The sequence below is a fragment of the Diabrotica virgifera genome, chromosome 10 (assembly GCF_917563875.1).
Source record: "Diabrotica virgifera virgifera chromosome 10, PGI_DIABVI_V3a".
NCBI lineage: Eukaryota > Metazoa > Arthropoda > Insecta > Coleoptera > Chrysomelidae > Diabrotica > Diabrotica virgifera.
Window position 1 is genome coordinate 113443534 of NC_065452.1, and position 21833 is coordinate 113465366.

General features: G+C 34.8%; 1 protein-coding gene across 1 annotated transcript in view; it reads right to left on the reverse strand.

The window, feature by feature from the left end:
• LOC114333287 (NGFI-A-binding protein homolog) overlaps positions 1 to 21833 on the reverse strand; it is a 242064-nt gene that overhangs the window by 108064 nt on the left and 112167 nt on the right. Inside the window, exon 3 of the mRNA XM_028283144.2 lies at positions 10836 to 11285. Within this exon, the coding sequence (XP_028138945.1) occupies positions 10836 to 11285 (450 nt within the window). The remainder of the gene's footprint in view (positions 1 to 10835; positions 11286 to 21833) is intronic.

Below are 21833 nucleotides of genomic sequence, written 5' to 3' on the forward strand. Positions count from 1 at the left end.
ACGACATGAAAAATTAGTACAAATTCTAAAGACAAAAAAACATAGACAAAAGGGACTTACGAATAATAACAAACCTTTACTGGAATCAAAGTGCACAAATTGTAATAGATAACGAACCCAGTCCAGAAATTTAAATAAGTAGAGGAGTTCGGCAGGGATGTATTATCTCTCCATTACTCTTTAATGTATATAGTGAAGCCATTTTTGAAGAAGCATTGCTATCTCAAAGTGAAGGAATAATAATTAACGGAAGATGTATTAACAACATAAGATATGCAGATGACACCGTGATTATGCTCTGCTGAATAACTCCAACGACTACTAAACAAAACAAACAATTTCTGTGAAGAATATGGACTAAAAATGAATATAAAAAAGACCAAATACATGATAATAACTAAGAAAACAAACATACAAACAAGCATACATTTGGGAAATGTACCGATAGAAAGGGTTGATAAATACAAATATCTAGGAACCTGGATTTCAGAGAAAAATGATCAAACTACAGGAATAAGGACCAGGATAGAAATAGCACGAAATGCGTTTGTAAAAATGAAAACAGTTCTCTGCAACAAAGACCTTAGCTTAGAACTGAGAGTAAGAGCTTTGAGATGATACGTGTTCTCGATACTACAATATGGACTTGAAAGCTGGACATTAAAGCAAGAACACATAAATAAGCTACAGTCATTTGAAATGTGGTGTTACAGAAGGATGCTTAGAATAGCATGGGCACAGAGGAAAACGAACACGGAAGTATTGCGAGAAATGGGTTAATAATGCGAAATAATAAACACAATAAAAATAAGAAAGTTACAATATCTGGGACACGTAATGAGGGGACCGCGATATGAAATGCTAAGACTGATAATACAGGGAAAGATAAAAGGCGGAAGGAGTATAGGAAGAAGGAGAGTGTCATGGTTAAAGAATTTAAGGGACTGGTTTAGATGCAGTTCTATAGAACTCTTTAGAGCAGCGGTGGATAGAGTAAAGATAGTGATGATGATATCCAACCTCCGATTAGGAGACGGCACTTGAAGAAGTTTTAAATCCGTATTTAAAGGGTATCCCCCGTTAAGATAGGCAAAATGCCCTCACTCCCAGAATTCAATTTTTTTTATTTTTTTGCGTTCTATGCGATTAAAAAATGAGATTATGCGGATTTTTAGCTCGCCACCCCCCTTACCCCTCCCCCACAGCCAAAAACGTAGATTTTTAGATTTAGTTTTTTTCAGTTGGGTTGCAATTGATTTAAAAATTTCAAAAAATTCACACATGTAGCTGAAGCTTTTACAAAACATGTCCATTTTGTATGAACCCGTAGGTCGAGTGTACATAATCTTAAATTTTTTTTATATTTTTTTAAAGCTTGTAACTTTTTGTTGGAGATGGCTGCAGGTCCATTTTTTTTTAATTTTGTGTATTTTATCAAAAACTATCCCTCTGATTTTTTTCAGATTTTTTCGTCAACTGCGCCATCTTGAAAAATCTGCGCCATTTTATAGACTTCAAAATAGATCAACTCAAGGTTTTGTTGATAGATTATGTATAATTTGAAATGACTGAGTATTTTATAATATTCAAAAATTGGGCCAAATACTTTTAAACCCCCCAAAAACCATGTGTTTTTAAGTTTTGTAAGGGTTTTTGCGGGTTTAATGCTATTTTTTGAGATCGATATAGTCTTAATATTTTTTTCATTTCTTTACGTTATATGTGATTAAAAACTACGACGCATCGCATTTTTAGCCCACCACCTCCTCCCTCTACCCCCACAAAAACGTCAATTTTTCTATTTTTTTTTTTTTTTTTTGTTTAGTTAAATTGCAGCTAATTTAAAAATTTTATGAGGCGTCTACAAAACATGTCTATTATTTATGGACCCGTAGGTCGAGTGTACATAATATGACCTCAAAATTCCTTTTTTATTTTTTTTAAAACGTATTTTTGACTTCCAATCGATATTTTTTTAAAATGTCAAATTAATGGTACTACTCTTGCGGAGGGCCGCCTCAATACGTGCTTAGTTAATTATTAAAAATAATAGCTAAGTAATAAAATAATGACAAAAATTTCTCCAGGCTCTTGTAGGGGCGGGGAGCTTTAAACTTTGATTTGGTCACTTTCTGACTTTCATAATAATAATTTTTAATCGAGTTATTAAGCCTTGAAAAATGGCCGTTTTCGCGTTTTTCAAATTTTAAATCTCGTATAACTCGACAACAGTCAATTTCAGAGAAAAATCACAAGAGACCTTTTTTGATCAGATTGATCCAGAGAATTTAAAACAAAGGACATCGCACACATCTTATGGAAAATATAATGTCACTCAAATTCAATAAAATTTATACGAATAGATTCGTTTTAAATTAACTGTCAATTCTTATCATTGCGCCAACTCTTAATTATGATTAATTACGGCGCAAATTGCACTTAAAGTTTATCGAAATCACATTTTTGGAGTCTATAAACGTGTCAGTTATAATCACTATTGCTCTGGGTGCTATTCAAAACAGCTTAAACCCCGCTGGGCCTAAGCGGATTAGTGAAACTATTATAATAAGATGCTTAAGAGCTCGAGAAGATTTATGAACTAACTATAATTTCGGTATTTTAAAATATTTTTTCTCTCTCTAACTTATGTACCTACCCATTTGATTTCAGATTGATTTATATCAATTTCTGCTCTTATTATTGAAAATTAAGAGTTGGCGCAATGATAAGAATTGATCGTTAAATTGAAACGAATATATTCATATAAATTTTATTGAATTTGAGTGACATTATATTTTCCATAAGATGTGTGCGGTGTCATTTGTCCGAAGTGAAAAATTGATTTTTTGAATTTGTTTAAAAAATTGTTTTAAACAATTTTCCGACCGTGGTACTGTCTGGCAACTTGTGGATTTATTATAAGGATCTGTTTTTGAGTAAGTTTAGGGCCTATTTTACCACTAGGCCAGTGATGCACCTGCCTCGGGCCCGCATTTTAATGGGACCCGGAAAGATCATCAAAAAATTTTTATTGCAATAAAACAAGATAAATTTTCAAATTTGTCAACTGTGGTCTTAGAACCACATGAGCCACACTTTGAAAATCTTTCTACGTATCATCCACAGTAGAATCAGAGATAAATGTGAAGAAGACCAGGATGAAACACAATTTGGCTTCAGAAATGGACTGGGAACCCGGGTCGCACTCTTTGCACTAAATGTATTATTGCAGAAATGCCGAGATCAAAGAAAAGACGTATTTGCTGTATTTATTGACTATGAGAAGGCCTTTGATCGAGTACAACATCACAAATTAATTAAAATATTAAAGGATTAAAGAGTTGATAGTCAAGTTGAGCGAATCATAGAAAAATTATACTGGCGTCCAACAGCGACAGCATGCATAAAAAGAAAATCAACACAAATATGCAAAATACAAAGAGGTGTCAGAGAGGGTTGTATACTGTCCCCACTGTTATTCAATTTATATTCAGATAGAATATTTAAGGAAGCGCTCCATATTTTGGAATGGGGTGTGAAAGTTAATGGAATTCTGATAAATACAATCAGATATGCAGACGATACAGTTATTTTAAGTGATGATATGAATAGATTACAACACCTTTTAAATGCCATTGACACAGTGGGAAGAGAGTTTGGCTTAAACATAAACTGTTCTAAAACAAAATACATGGTATTTAGCCGTTTGGCCCATCAAGATTCACAGTTATATGTTGATGGTCATATAATTCAAAGAGTACCCAGTTATAAATATCTTGGTTGCCATATTACTGAACAACTAGATCCAGATAAAAAGATAAAATGTAGAATCGAGATAGCCCGCACGACATTTTTAAAAATGAGGTCATTCTTCTGTAATGATACCTTGCAACTTCAACTTCGAAAGCGCATGATTAAATGTTACATTTGGTCAGTCCTCTTGTATGGTGTCGAAGCATGGACATTAAAAATATCGACCATTAATCGTTGGGAGGCCTTTGAATTGTGGCTGCACAGACGTACACTGAAAATACCATGGACGGCTACTCTGACAAGTGTGGCAGTCCTTAAGAGAGCAAATGCTGCCCGCGAGCTGCTTGATACCATCAAATATAAGGTTTGTTCGTAGAACGATCAGCAACCGTTGCCAACCATCAGACGCAAGCGCGTTCGTAGTCTACGAACTCGAACTGTTAACTGCGCAGCGCTAACTGTTAACTGCGCAGCGCTAACTGTTAACTGCGCATGCGTCTGATGGTTGGCAACGGTTGCTGATCGATTGGATCGTACTACGAAGAAACCTATAGAAAGATGGCCTATTTTGGACACGTAGTAAGGGGAGACCGGTATAATATTCTTCAACTTATTATGATGGGTAAAATCGAAGGACGCAGAGGAATTGTTAGAAAGCAGGCCTCTTGGTTGAAAAATATCCGGGAGTTGACAGGAATAAAGAAGCAGAACAACTATTTAGAATAGCTCGAGACAGAGACAGTTTCGCCATGTTAATCGCCAACGTCAAGAGGACTTGATAGGGCACGTTAAGAAGAAGAAGAAGGTCTTAGAACAATTGAAAAATTTGATATCAATATTAACTAATTAACTTAATTAATATTATTATTAAATTATATTTAGGGGCCCGAAAATTATGTAGTGCCTCGGGCCTGATTTGAAGTAAAATGGGTTCTGAGTAAGTTTGTGCAAAAAGAAACGAATCTGAATAATTTACCAAACGGTGGCGAGCAATTAGAATATGGATAATGTAAGGTAATATTAGAGTACCTACTAAATACAAAATAATGAACAAAGAACAAATTGTTTTGATTCACAAAACGACAAGAAGTATGATATACTAAAATGTATTTTTCTTAAATTGATTATTCTGTTTTATTTTTGTTTTGTGTATCCTACCCAATTTACCCTACTTTATTTTATATAAAAATATTGCAAAAATTTGAAATTATTTTCTTAAACGTAGTTTACTTAAGGACACACTGAGCAACAGATATACTGAGAAAAAAATTAACACGAAAAAATTATGTTTTAGTGGGCAGGTTGAGGGGGTAGAGGGCTAAAATTGGGCTAAGGCTTATTTTTTAAACACATAAAACGAAAAAAAAATAAAAAAAATATTCAGCCTTTATCCATCTCAAAAAATATTAGGCCTGGATCCCGGGTACCTACCAAAAAATTTGATTGATAGCAAGCTGAAAATTTGTTAATAGTTTAACGGTGTCTAGTTGGACAAACTTTGATGTAGGTATGGGAACACTGGAACATGGGAAGTTTTAATTGTGAAACGTAATTTTAATTGTGGAACGTGCCATCCTGACAAGTTTATGATTGTGAAAAGCAGCAGGTTGTTTTTAAGTTTATTCAATAGTAAACTTTATATAATATATGAAAAAATGTTTGTCCGACAAATATGTTGGGCATTTTAATAAGTCCGAGACGTAGAACATGTCAAATGACAGGAATTATGTCGGTGGTAAATAGCAGTCTGAATTTTGCATGAGAGTTGAATGAAATGCTAACCAATCAATTGGAAGTTCTGTCCAACAAAATACATGGGACGCTTTCGTAGTCTGACGTTCCAAACTTGTAACCTGTTCAACAATGAAAACTTCCCCTGTTCCAGTGTTCCCGTACATTAAAAAGTGTCCGACTAGACACCGTTAAGCTATTAACAAATTTTCAGTTTGTTATTAATAAACTTGTTTTTGATACACGGGATCCAGGCCTGTATGAGTAACCGCTGAGAAAACTTTAAAAAATTTGAAAAAACATAGTTTTTGGGGGGTTTAGAGGTGTTTTGCACAATTTTTGAATATCCCTAAAAAAAACTCAGTTATTTAAAATTATACGTAACCTATAAATAACCTTAAGTTAGTCTATTTTGAAGTAGGTATATAAAATGGAGAAAATCTCTAAAAACCACCGAAAAGCCAGATGAAGATGGCGCACCTTACGGAAAAATCTGAAAAAAGTCAGAAATATAGTTTTTGATAAAATACACAAAACAGAAAAAAAATTAGACGTGCAGCCATCACCAAAAAAAAGTTATACGTACCTATTAAAAAAACAAAAAAAAATTGAGGTTATGTACACTCGACTTCGGGTCCATAAAAATAGATGTTTTGTAAAAGCGTCAGCTGTGCTTGTGAATTTTTTGTAATTTATAATTTAATTGCAAACCAACTTAAAAAAAAATAAAATCGAAAAATTGACGTTTTTGGCTGTGTGGGAGGGGAAAGGGGGTGGTGGGCTAAAATTGAGGTGAGCCTTAATTTTTTAATCACATATAACGTAAAAAAATAAAACAAAATATTCAGGCTGTATCGACCTCAAAAAATATGATACGACCCGCAAAAACCCTTACAAAACTTAAAAAAAAACATGGTTTTTGGGGGGTTTAAGAGTGTTTCGCCCAATTTTTGAATATTATAAAATACTGTCATTTTAAGTTATATATAATCTATTAACAAAACCTTGAGTTGATCTATTTTGAAATCTATAAAATGGAGAAAATCCCCAAAAACCCCCTAAAAAACAGTTTTCCGGATTTTTCAAGATGGCGCAGTCGACGGAAAAATCTGAAAAAAATCAGGGGGAAAGTTTTTGATAAAATACACAAAATTCAAAAAAATTGGATCTGCAGCCATTTTTAACAAAAAGTTGCAAGCTTTAAAAAAATATAAAAAAAATTTGAGGTTATGTACACTCGACCTATGGGTTCATAAAAAATGAACATGTTTTTTAAAACCTTCAGCTATACGGGTGAATTTTTTGAAATTTTTAAATCAATTGCAACCTAACTAAAAAAAAATAAATCTAAAAATTTACGTTTTTGGCTGTGGGGGAGGGGTAAGGGGGTGGCGAGCTAAAAATCAGCATATTCTCATTTTTAATCGCATAGAACGTAAAAAATATAAAAAATTGAATTCTGGGAGTGAGGGCATTTTGCCTATCTCACGTTTTGCCCTTTGTATTGTGATATTTTTTCTCTACTTACGTGACAGAAGTGAAAGCAACTGCTCCCGGATTAAGTGCGGCTCTGGCACAAATATCCACGGAAAGCGCAGTAATATTTTCATTAAAAAAATTGGTAGGAAAAAAATTACATCTTATTTTGATAAATAAGCATTTACAAACTTTAGCATTTCTCAAAAATCATCTTAATGCTACGATAACCACATTGAAATGGTCTTCTTTTCAAATTGACATTTGTAGCATTGAAATACAATTGCTGGATTTAAAAAACAAGGAAGTATGGCGCTCTAAATTCGAACGTCTGTATGTTGAATTGAAAATATTGGAGAAGAAAAATGTGATCCTCATTCACAACACAATTAGTGGTTTGAATGACCTGGAGGAGGAAGACATGATCATTTTCAATGCTTGGAATAGTATTCCAAATGTTTACGATCAACTGAAAAGCTGAAAAGGCGTTTGCTGTTCTTTCCAATTTGGGTTCTTTATATCAAAATTTACAAAAAAAAAATTGAATTTGCGCCAAAAATTTTATAAAAAATACCATGTGGTAAGAAATAAAAACTCTACAACACAAAAGAAAATATAAGTTTTTAAGATGATTAGAACCAAAGATATCGCCAAAGAACGAAAAATCACGTTTTAATTCCTTGGCGGCTTATTGGTGGGGCTAGGGGTCTAAAAAATTTTTTGGTCAAACACTTTTTCATGTAGAACAACATGGTATTTTTATTTTTGGAATATCGGTGGGGAAATTTTTCACTATCTTAACCGGCTGGGGCTGAACCCTCTAGTTTTATTTAGAGTACTTATTTAGTGTAATAAAATTTTACTGAACAAGCAGATTTGGCTCTCAATTTTTTTAAGTTCTTGTAATGTTCATATTTGGTTTTTTGGCTAATAAGTTTGCCAGGGGCGTCCTTTGATAGGGGGCAGGGGGGGCATTTGCCCCCCCCTGACCCTGAAAATTACTGAAATTTACAAAAAATAGATCAATTTTGTATTATGTTTCATTATAAATGTATTGTATATATAATGCTTGCCCCCCCCTATCAAAATTTTAAATGACGCTCCTGAAGTTTGCCGACCAGTGCCCTAGATATTTGTAATCTATTACTTGGTCGATGATATGGCTTTCTAGTCCAGGCTGTATGCTCGCCTCCGTTAGGTAAATTATTATTATTCCGACTCGTTTTTTTTTGCACAAACTTACTCAAAAAGAGGTCCTAATAACAAATTCACAGGATTCCAGGCGGTACCGCGGTCGGAAAATTGTTTAAACAATTGTTTTTAAACAAAGTCAAAAAATTATTTTTTTTACTTCGGTCAAATTTTTTTTATATGCTTTGGGTTATTACGAGCAAAAAAGGTCTCCTGTGATTTTTCACCAAAATTGATTGTTGTCGAGTTATACGCGATTTAAAATTTGAAAAATGCGAAACTGGCCATTTTCAAGGCTTAATAACTCGGTTAAAAATTATTATTATGAAAGTCGTAAAGTGACCAAATCAAAGTTTAAAGCCCCCCCCCCCCTACAAGATCCTGAAGAAATTTTTGTCATTTTATTACAAAGCTGTTATTTTTAATTATTAATAATGAGCGCTAAGCGCGTATTGAGGCGGCCGTTCAATAGAGTGCGAGAGAGATGCACCATTGTACGGCCTCTTTCGCGCATCTCTCTCGCACTCCATTGAACGGCCGCCTCAATACGCGCTTAGCGCTCATTGTTAATAATTAAAAATAACAGCTTTATAATAAAATAATGACAAAAATTTCTTCAGGATCTTGTAGGGCTTTAAACTTTGATTTGGTCACTTTCTGACTTTCATAATAATCATTTTTAACAGAGTTATCAAGCTTGAAAATGGCTATTTTCGCGTTTTTCAAATTTTAGAGTGCGAGAGAGATAGAGTGCGAGAGAGATGCACCATTGTACGGCCTCTTTCGCGCATCACTCTCGCACTCCATTGAACGGCCGCCTCAATACGCGCTTAGCGCTCATTGTTAATAATTAAAAATAACAGCTTTATAATAAAATAATGACAAAAATTTCTTCAGGATCTTGTAGGGCTTTAAACTTTGATTTGGTCACTTTCTGACTTTCATAATAATCATTTTTAACGAGTTATCAAGCTTGAAAATGGCCATTTTCGCGTTTTTCAAATTTTAAATCGCGTATAACTCGACAACAATCAATTTTGGATAAAAATCACAAGACAACTTTTTTGCTCTGAATGATCCAAATAATTTAAAAAAATTTGTTCAAAGTTTGAACTTGTTTAAAAAAATTGTTAAAACAATTTTCCGACCGCGGTACCGCCTGGCACCCTGTGGATTTGTTATTAGGACCTTTTTTAATTAAGTTTGTGCAAAAAAACGAATCGGAATAATTTTCCTAACGGAGGTGAGCATACAGCCCGGACTATTCAGTAATCTTATCGCTGATTATAAAGTTGGTCATAAATTTTGTTTTGAGGTGTAAGACCAATTGTTTTGGGCTCTTGATGAAAGTTTCCAACCTTTTTGTAGCTTTATCAACTTTATCAGATATTAAAAGGATGTCATCGTCAAATCTTAGGTGGTTCAGATCCTCTCCATTTATATTAATTCCCATATTATCTTCTCCTTCCATTCGTTTGAACATATTTTATATTTGAGTCCAGCTGTAAATAATTTCGGGAAGATAGTATCACACGGTATCACCATGTCTAATTACACATTCTATTCGGAACTTTTTGGTATCTTCATGAAGTCGGACACAAGCTGTACCAGTTTCGTAGATACTATTAATCAATGTTGTTCTGAAGCTATTTCCTTGTGGCATTTTTATAATCAACTATTTTCAATGGGAAATAAGCCACAATTTTACCAAAAAATGATTTTATTAACGTTTCGACGCCAAAGTCGGGTGTCGTTGTCAAAATACAAAATAATTCTAAAAGAATTATTTTGTATTTTGACAACGACACCAACTTGGGTGTCGAAACGTTAATAAAATCATTTTTTTGGTAAAATTGTGGCTTATTTCGCATTAAAAATAGTTGACTATTAATCAAGGCAACATATCGGTAGGTAGTCAATGCGGCAGTCACTCAATGCTCGAAGCATTTTATAATAATCTATAGTATCAAACGTCTTTTCATAGTCTACGAATATAAGAAAAAATATAGAGTTTTATTCTGTGCACTTTTCTATTAGCGTTTAATAAGTTGTAGATGATCATTTGATCCGTATCTGGAGTGGTACCCAGCCTGTTCGCAAGGCTGGTAACTATCCAGTTTGTTCCAGACAAACGTTAACGTTTCGTTATTATCTTCATGAATAGATTGTATGTATGGGAGAGCAAACTAATAGATCTGTAGTTCTTTAGGTCTGCAATGTTACCTATTTTGTTAATTATGGTTATTATTGCATTGTGCCATTGTAAGGGGATTACGACTCTTGTCAAACAAACATTGAACGTCCTTTTTAACACATTTATTAACGTTTCTCCTCCTTCTTTGATTTGTTCTAGGACTATCCCATCTTCTCCAGGTGATATATTATTTATCATTTCCGAGAGTGATCTTTTGATTTCCTCTGTTGTGATATGTGAGATGCCTTCTGAGCCTAAATTTTGGACTTTTGGTATTTGACTTTGATTGAGATCTGGAACTTCTTCTCGTTTATACAGAATCCTGAGTAAAAATCTTGGGTTTTTCCCTTTTTATTTACAAGTTTGCAAATATTTTTGATACTTCAGTCATCATAACATCATAACATAAGTACATGTTAGGACAAATATAATTTCAAAATATATCATAACTACTATCCTACTGTGTTTACTGACTGAAAAAGTTACTTACTGTGTTTTTGAGTAATAACAACCCGAATCCTTGACAACTTGTCTAGCCAGTGGGAAAAGTTCGTCTCTTCGTGTTAAAAGTGCTGGAATAAACCTACATATCTGTGCGGCAGCTTCGTTTACAGAAACCTCATGTAATGTTAGAGGCTTCTCAGGTTTCCTTTTACAATCAAACCTTCCATATATTGCAGCATACCTCCTAATTTCATCCATTCTCCTTGGATCATTCTCTGGCATTGATATAACTAATTCTAATTCTTTACACACCTTCTTTTTGGTGTTGTGAGGCTTTGGTTCGTATTGTGGTAGCTGTTTACTTAAGCGTTCTGCTGCTGATGCAAGTTTTGCTATTTGATTTTCCATAAGACTTGGTGATAGTTGTACTGACATGTTTGCTCCTGGACTTGAACTTGAAGATGGAGGACATGACGGGTCTAACGGAGAATAAGGCCTGCGAAAAGCACATTACTGATAACATTCCATATTGCTAATATTTAATAATTTAAATTTATTACAACGCAAGGAATAATTTTCCCCCTTGAAGTTTACTATATTTTTATGTCAATTTAGAAGAATATAAGGAATCCCTTCATGCGTTCTTCCTAGATTTTAAACAAGCGTATGATAGGCTAAGAAGGAATAAAATGTATGAAGCACTGAGCTGTTTGGGCATACCCACAAAACTGATTAGGTTAATAAGAATGACTTTGAATAGCACACGAAATCATGTAGAATAGAGAGGATTCTCGTTGGATGAATTTGAAGTAAACAGAGGTTTTAGACAAGGAGATCCGTTATCCATGGTGCCTTTTAACTTAATATTGGAAGCAATAAGCAGAAATAGCTGATTTAAAACAACCCGATCCATCTTCAACAATGAGCATCAATGTCTTGCCTTTGCTGATGATCTTACTATTCTAAGGAAAACAAGAAAAGAATTAAGAAATCCTTTGAAAAAAATAGAAAAGGAGGTAAAATATTTTTACCTAGAAATAAACCAGGAAAAGTCAAAGTATGTACATGATCCTCGGAAATACAGAGCAAAAAGAAGAGGGTCACTTTACTTTCATATGTAATAAAGCAAGTGAATATAATTTCGAAAGAGTGGTCCATTTTACTTATTTGAGGATTATTATAGATTAGAAAGGTCGGGAAAAATGGGAACTAAATGTCAGAGTAGCAAAGGGAAATAACGAGATGGAAAGCCTAAGACCACTGATAAAATCCAAATATGTATCGAGAAAAACAAAGCTAAGGATATATAAAACGGTAATAAGGACTACCAGTCACGTATGTTAGCGAAGTGTGTACAATGAAAAAAGCAAATACGGAAAAATTGGAAAGATGGGAAAGGAAAATGCTGAAAGCTATATATGGTGGCAAAAACACGGTAGAAGGTTGGGTGCGACGAACAAACAGGGAGCTGGAGGAACTGTATAACGAACTAAGCATCAGTCGCTTCATAAAGGCACAGAGGAGAGAAAGAAGGAAAGGAAGACCCAGACAGAGATGGTTTGACTGCGTACAGGAAGATCTCAAAGATGAGGGAATTATTGGTTGGGAAGAAAAGGTAACAAACAGGGATGAATGGAGAAGAATAGTAAGTCGGTTGAGTACGCAGGGAGCATGCTTGGACAAGAAGTCACCCCACATGATATAAGTTTTGTAATATACAGAGTGTAACAAAAATACAGGTCATAAATTAAATCACATATTCTAGGAACAAAAATATTTCGAATGAACCTAACTTACCTTAGTACTAATATGCACATAAAAAAAGTTACAGCCCTTTGAAGTTACAAAATGAAAATCGATTTTTTCAAATATATCGAAAACTATGAGAGATTTTTTAACTAAAATGAACATGTGGCAATCTTATGGCAGGAGCATATTAAAGAAAAATTATAGTGAAATTTGTGCACCCCATAAAAATTTTATGGGGGTTTTGTTCCCTTTAACCCCCCCAAACTTTTGTGTACGTTCCAATTAAATTATTACTGTGGTACCATTAGTTAAATTCAATATTTTTAAAACTTTTTTGGCTCTTAGTATTTTTTCGATCAGGCAGTTTTTATCGAGTTGCGGCTTCTTTTTTAATATGTTTACATAAAAATTTTATGGGGGTTTTATTCCTTTAAACCCCCCAAATGTTTGTGTACGTTCCAATTAAACTATTACTGCGATACCATTAGTTAAACACTGTTTTTAAAACTTTTTTGCCTCTTTGTATTTTTACGATAAGGCACCTTTTATCGAGATGTGGCTTCTTTTTTAATATGGTTTAAAATATACCTAAATATGTAAATCATAAATAAATTTTCATATTATTACTAAGTCTCCATAATCGTACTTAACCATATACAAATATATGGTGGATTTGTCAAATATTCAAAATATCTCGATAAAAACTCGACTTTTCGAAAAAGTACTAAGAGAGAAAAAAGTTTTTAAAATATTGTGTTTAACTAATGGTACTACAATAATAATTAAATTGAAACGTACACAAAAGTTTTGGGGGGTTAAAGGAACAAAACCCCCATAAAACTTTTAGTGGGTGTCTAAAATTCACTATAATTTTTTTTAAGATACTACTGCCATAAGAATGCCACATGTCCATTTTCAATAAAATATCTCAAATAGTTTTCGATTGATTGGAAAAAATCGATTTTTATTTTGTAACTTCAAAGGGCTGTAACTTTTTTATGTGCACATTTGTACTAAGGCAAGTTAGGTTCATTCGAACTATTTTTGGTTCCAGAATATGTGATTAAATTTATGACCTGTATTTTTGTTACACCCTGTATAAGTATTATATTAATTGTATTTTTAGTCCTAGGCCTTCAATACTTGTTGAGCTTTGTAGATAAATAAAGAAAAATACGCAGGCTATTCAGAAAATACGTTACGTTTTAGAATAGAAAAAAAAACATACATACATACATTCAAAAGAGACACTCAAATAGATACTATTTTTCTACATAATTTCCCAACAAATTCAGGCAATTATCATAGCGGTGAACTAGCTTTGAAATGCCATTGTCATAAAATTCCACCGCCTGAGACTTCAACGAGGTGTTCAAAGCCGTCCCGTAGGCATATTTACAGATGCTAGCGTGTGTAGACACCAGGCTGTTTAAATCAATTAGGGTTTGGAAAAACAGTACATTTACAGATGCTAGCGTGTGTAGACACCAGGGTGTTGAAATCGGTTATGGTTTGAAAAAACAGTACATTTACAGATGCTAGCGTGTGTTGACACCAGGGTGTCGAAATCAGTTAGGGTTTGGAAAAACAGTACATTTACAAATACTAACAGATTTGGACACCAGAGTGCCGAAACCAGCTAGCTTTTTTAGTGGTTATATACATAGATGCTAACGGCTATTGACATTGATTTTATACAGTATGATGCAAATGTCTGGAATAGATTCATTATTTCGGAAGCCAGTGACTTTAAGGAAAAATCCTGAAACAGGTTTTAATTTTAAATTATGACTTTTTGACATATTATATCAAACTAGTGACGTCATCCATCTGGGAGTGATGACGTAATCGATGAATTTTTAGGTAATAATAGGGGTCGCGTGCTAGCCCATTTGAAAGGTTATTCAGTTCTCTATTCAGTAATATTAACATAATTATTTTTACAGGGTGTCCAAGAAAAATGTTTTTGAATAAAATAATTGACACAAAAAGAAGAATGTAAGTAATTTATTTAATTAAAAATACACTCTACTGCTGTCAGAAAACAGAAAAAAAGTTTTTTATAAATTAACATTGCTTTTCGCTTAATTTTAATGTTCAAGCTGCCACCCATCTGTCTCTTGACAGTTTGAACATTGAATTTAAGCAAAAAGCAATGTGTATTTATGAAATAAACATTTTTTTTCTGTTTTCTGACAGCAATAGAATGTGTTTTGAATTAAATAAATTACATATAGATTATTCTTCTTTTTGTGTAAATTAATTTAATTCAAAATAATTTTTCTAGGACACCCTGTACAAATAATTATGTCAATGTTTATATTACTGAATAGATAATTGAATAACCTTTCAAATGAGCTAGCACACGACCCCTATTCTCATTTAAAAAATCATCGATTGCGTTATCACTCCCAGGTGGATGACGTCACTAGTATGATATGTATGTCAAATAGTCATAATTTAAAATTAAAAATGGACCTGTTTCAGGATTTTTCCTTAAAGTCGGTGGCTTCCGAAATAATGCATTTATTCCAGACATTTGCACTATACTGTATAAAATCAATGTCAATAGCCGTTAGCATGCATCTATGCATGTATGACCACTAAAAAAGCTAGCTGGTTTCAATACTCTGGTGCCCAAATCTGTTAGTATATGTACCTAAACGTACTGTTTTTCCAAACCCTAACTGATTTCAACACCCTGGTGTCTACACACGCTAGCATCTGTAAATATGCGTCCCGTAGGCATATTTATAGATGCTCCTATGCTACGGCACCAGAGTGCTGAAATCAGTTAGTTATACACTATTACGCTACAAACCCTCATTGATTTCGACACCTATTAAATTATAAGACATCTATTAAATTTTGATGTCTAAGTTTTTATTGCAATTAATATTATTGTAAATATTGTATATTTATATTTCAATTTATTGCTTGAAAAACAGGAATAGAAATGTCTGTTCTTTTCTGAAAAATGGCTTTGGCAGAGCCAATTAGCCAGACTTGTTTGTGATTGATTGCAGATTCATAGTCATAAATTTCTTATTTCATAACATATAATATTATTTTTATAGATACATAGGTACAGTTTGTTGCTTTACTTTTATTTTTTTTATATAGAAATGTCTGAACTGCAATAAACCTAGCATATTTAAGAATGTGTTTTTTGACCCTAACCCGAGAAACAAATAAAACAAAAATTATAAAAAACGCCATTGAATAAAAAAGAAATAAGTATTTTTTATTTTTATTTATTTATAGGTACAGATATAATTACTCGTATACAGTGCGTCCATAAAGTATTGCATAATACCGCTTTTATACTCAGTCCTCTTGGACAGGGAATTGGGCAGGGAAGTGGGCAGCGTGAATGTGTAAATAGCTGACTCGCGCTGCTGCTCGTCATGCTACTGCCATTGCACCTACATACCCAAAGAGTCGGTTTTTGTGGCGGAAGTCAAATGAGAGATAGCGCGAATACGAGTGGGTATTCACATTCAGCTACTCTTTCTCGCACTTGCCGCCGGCAAAGCGGCAAGTGAGTAAGGGAGCAAGACGATGCTGTTGTCACATTCCTTTCTTGTGAGTCGTTCGGTAATGAGTTGTAAGGACATTGGCGAGCAACTGATGTGAACACCTCACTCGCGTCGATATCATATTTCGGGCAATATTTTCGTCAACGGCAGCAGCACTGGCAATAGCTGAGTATAAATCCGGCATAAATTTATTATTAGCGAAATAAACAACATTATTAGAAATTACCGAAACAGGTCGACTTTTGATTTTAGTTTATGATATTTGGCATATATATCATACTAGTGACGTCATCGGTCTGGATGTGATGAAGTAATCGATAATTTTTTTAAAGGAGAATAATAGGGGTCGTGTGCTAGCTCATTTGAAAGGCAATTCAATTATCTATTCAATTATTCAATAATATAAACATTAACATAATTATTTATACAGGGTGTCCAATTTTTTTTATATTAAATTATTTGACACAAAAAGACCAATGTGCGTAATTTATTTAATTCAAAATACATTTTACTGCTGTCATAAAACAGAAATAAATTTTTTATTTGGCAAATAAACATTCCTTTTCGCTTAAATTAAATGTTCATGTTCAAACTGTCAAAAGGCAGGTGGGTGGCAGCTTAAACATTGAATTTAAGCAAAAAGTAATGTTTATATTTGAAATAAACATTTTATTTCTGTTTTCTGGCAGCAGTAAAATGTATTTTGAATTAAATAAACTACGCAAAGTCTTCTTTTTGTGTCAATCAATTTAATTAAAAAATTGTTTTTGGACACCCTGTATAAATAATTATGTTAATGTTTATATTACTGAATACAGAATTGAATTGTCTTTGAAATGAGCTATCACACGACGGAATGGGACGTTTCGATGCCGCCGGTTCATCGCCAGTCCATTTGATCGCCGTCATATCTCGCATTTCCTACAATTCCTAATTAATACTAAAAATAACTAATAATTGTAACTGTCTAAAATTCGGAAATATATCAGATAGCGATTAATTGACTGGCGATGAATCGGCCGGCATCGGCATCGAACTGGCGGCATCGAAACGGCGGCGATGAAACGTCCTAGACCCATCACACGATCCCTATTCTTATTGAAAAAATCATCGATTACGTCATCACGTCCAGACGGATGATATATATGCCATATATATGATCACTAATATGATAAATATGCCAAAAAATCATAAATTAAAATTAAAAATCGACTTGTTTCGGTAATTTCTAATAATTTTGATTATTTAGTTAATAATGAATTTATGAGTTACCTTATGGACGCACTGTATACGAGTAATTATATCTGTATTTATAAATAAATAAAAATAAAAAATATTTATTTGTTTCTTTCATTGGCGTTTTTTTTTTTAATTTTTGTTTTATTTGTTTCTCGGGTTAGGGTCAAAAAGCATATTCTTAAGTATGCTAGGTTTATTATTGCAGTTTCGACATTTCTATTTGAATACAATAAATTGAAATATACAATACTTACATTAGTATTAATTGAAATAAAAACTTAGGCACCATAATTTAAAAGATGTTTTATAATATTTTATATGTTTTATAATGTTTAATAATTTAATAGGTGCCTAAATCAATGAGGGTTTGAAGCGTTAATAGTGTATTTCAAAGGCTAACCGATTTCGATTTCAGACCTCTGGTGCCGTAGTATAGGAGCATTTGTAAATATGCGTCCCGTAGCTTCGCATCGTCATCAAAGCGCTGCGTTGTAAGCGCTTTATTGCTCGAAACAAGTGGTAGTCGCTAGGTGCAAGATCCGGACTATACGGCGGATGACGAAACACCTCCCATTTGAATAGAAGAGACAAGTTCATCAGTCGCAATGCTTGGTCGTCCACTTCGTTCTTCATCCTGCACATTGGTTCGACCATTTTTGAATTTAATGCATCATTGACACACTCCGCCTTCAGTGATCGCATTGTTCCCATAAACACAGAGGCGGCTTTACCTATTGTGCAGGGTGTGCGGTGCACACGGGCGCCGGGGTGTTGGGGGCGCCGAGCGCCAAAGAGCGGGTCCTTTACTTTGTTTCAACATAAAATATGCTTTAAAACGGTTAATGAAAAATTACATTGGCACTTAGCGCCATAACAGACGGGCGACTGTGGCCGGCCACTCTGTGGATCCACAAAAGTAGTTTACCGTGGCGTGGGTTCTTATGCGAGCGACTGTGGCCGTCGTCTGTGATGCAACGTCCAGTTCACATAAGAACCCACGGTCAATCATCGGAAACTACTTTTGTCGATCCACAGAGTGGCCAGCCACAGTCACCCATCTGTTATGGCGCTTATGCATGAAAGAATGTTGCGGGGACGTATCAATGGCATAATTGAGAGGTCGGGAGGCTTATTCCCGAATCAATTTGATTTTTGTAAAGGGAAAAGCACGGTGAGTGTATTCAACACTTTGCGCAATAGAGGGTATGAACACCGTTGGGCGGCCCTGTTGTTGTTCGATGTTAGGAATGCATTCAATACGCTGCAGTGGAACGAGGTAATGAAGGTAATGGAGGAGAGAGAATGTCCTGGATACCTGATGAACGTGGTAGCGGACTATCTGTCTGAGAAAAGAATTATGGTGGAGAAAGGATCTGTCTTGGGCCCTACGCTATGGAACTTGGCATATGACGGGATGATGAACTGTGGATATGGAGAGGGTACAACTCCCTTCGCATTCGCGGACGACCTCACTGGTAGTGGCGGGGGCCGAGCCAGATCTTAAATACCGGGTACAGAACGCAGGCGGCGTTGTGGAGAAATGGATCATACAGCACGGGCTGAAACTCGCAGCAGAGAAGACCGAAGCCATCATTCTGACAGGGAAAATAAACAGGCAAAGTGTGGAACTACAATGTGCAGGGGCGTGTCTAATACCCAAGAAACACGTAAAATACCTAGGATTGACGTTGGACCAGAACGGAAAGTGGGGGGAGCACGTGCGTGTGGTAACTCAGAAGGCTGCAAACAGTGCGGCTGCGTTGGGGAGGGTGATACCCAACATTGGGGGACCCAAATCCGAAAGGAGGAGGGCCTTGCACGATGTTGTGTAGTCGATCGTCCTCTAGGCGGCACCAGTCTGGAATGAGGCGGTAGAGATACAGCCCTACAGGGGGCTCATGACACGTGTGGACAGAACAAGTCTGCTGCGAGTGGCATGCGATACAGGACTGTGTCGCAGCCTTGTGGGCCATCACTGGATGTGTTCCGCTACATGTGTTGGTAGTGAAAAGAAAAGAACTATATGAGAGAAGAGACCTAGAGCTCACTATGGCCGAGAGAAGACAGGAAAGAGAAAAGACAATTGAAAGATGGCAAGAAGAATTGAACAAAACGGAGCATGTGGCACAGTGGACAAAGATGCTGCTCCCGAATCTAAAATATTGGGTAGAGTGTAGTCACAGGCGCCTGGATTATTTCCTAATGCAGGTGCTCACAGGACACAGGTGTTTTAGAGCCTACCCCTCTAGTTTAGGAAAGGCTGACACTTATAAATGCCTATACTGCAGACACCAGGACACTTTTACGCATACGACGCTAGAGTGCAACAAATGGATAGTAAAAAGGAACAGAATGGAAAGAGAGACAGGTGTAAATTTTCTGACAGTGTAATGAAGGTAAAGTGCTTCGGAAGTGATGTCGACCTTGCAGCGGCCATTCCTCTTTCGGAGCGCTGGATGACAGAGAAGGGCCAGGTTTGGCAGGTAGGCATTCGGCATAGCCTTGGAGACGAGACGATGTTTTAAAGTACCTCGGGAACTATTGCTAAGGCTACGAAAAATGAATCCTGCACTAAGGTCAGTCAGGAAGCGTTCTGGACTGAGATGTCTTTCCATGTCTGAGATGAAGATTCCAGACCCTCCTTCTTTAAAGATGAGGAAAAAAGGTATATAGGTACCTATTCGACTATTCCATTTTGACTACGCGTCTACCAAAGGGCGCCAGGGCATCGACTGCACACGGACGGTACATGGGCTAGAGCCGCCTCTGCATAAACAGCACAAATCTTGTGATAAATTTCAAATGGTTTGTTATTTTTAGACAACATGAACCGTATTATCGCCGCTCACAACTGGCAGGGTTTTCGATCGCGACATACATTTCAAACAGCTGTTGTAAAATAACTAGAAGAGACAGTAGAGAGATATTGCAAATTTAACACAGCCTACGTTGCGCTATTTTGACAGAATTGACATTTCTCAGACGTGCCATAAATACAGATATTGCTCAACATTTTGGTTGCGGTATTTTTACGGCTCGATTCATTAGTAGTTGTTTGTCTAATTAGTATGCAATTTAAAATGGATCAAGACTTAGAAGCTCTCATTTTGCCCAATGCTAGTGATGAAGACATCGAGTCTATCATCTTGCATAATATTCTGGGAGATGAACATTATTACATGCTCAAAATCAAGAATTTGATTTAAATGCAAGGAAGGTTTGAATTTTCTTCCAAATATCGTGCAAGAGAAACAAATGATCCTTGAGTGTTCTTATAATAAAAGATTTTCCTGTTTCACCCTTCACATTTTCCTGAACTAACGTCAAATTTTCAAGATAAGTCAATTAATTTTGACCTAAAACTTGTTTTAATAATCAGAAATTATCACCAGACGTAAATCTGATTCGTTTGTTACTGCTGAGGGGAACATGGGTAACAATGAGACACTTTTTTTTCTGAGGTTAGTATTTTAAAAACTAAGGCAAATAATATTTATTTTTTGAGTGTTACACGATGGTATAAGTATCTCCAAATAATTTTGAGAGAATATAATGCAAAAAATGATAAATAATTAAAATATAACAAATATGCTATCAAAATGTCATTTGTCTCATTGTTACCCATACCGGTGGTACAGTGGGACACTATTTGAAAAGTGGAATTTTTTATGCAAAACATTAGGAAAATACTGAAACACTACATCAAATTCTTAATTGTTTTTTATAAAACACCAGCATGAGCTAAAACTAATAATAATATAAGAAGAACCTAGATAAACATTCATTTTACTGAATATTAGAACTGAACAGAATAATAAAATAAGAAAAACAAAAACATTAATTTTTCTTCATTCCAGAAATAAACAAACTAAACCTTATTGTAATATAATAAAAACATAAACATTATTTTTACTGTAGTTAACAGGACATGGCAAAATCATTTGTATGTCTTTTTTCGAAACTGTAGCAATTACCTGAACATTTGGAAAATAAAATTTTCCATCGACTTGTGTGCTTTTCCTTAAAAAGCTTAGCTTAAATTCACTTTCATTACTATTTGCTGATAATATTTTTCCTATGTAATATATCTTTTTTCCTTTAATGTTCTCTGGAGAATATTCTACCAGAACGTAATCCCCAGATCAAGGATTTCTTTGTAACTCTTCGAATGCTGTTGGATCTAATTCAGGCATAAAATTGACAGATGAAGCATAAGCATCAGAATGCCATTCATCTGCCTCATTTTCCTCATTGTCACTCTCTTGAATTTTCCTTTTGACGGCGACCTTTTTTTGTTTTTGAACCGTATTTTGTCTCTTATTATATTTCTCATCTAGCTCACGTTTTTCTGGGGTATCGGTGGGAATCATACTCCTACCTCTATTTCTTTCTTTCCTTGTTAATTTTCTCTCCTGGGCTTTGGGATATCCTCTAATTTGATCAGAACTTCTAAACGCTTGGATTCAGCCACATGTTCAGTATCATCATCATTTACTTGATGTTCTTTTGAGGTTGAC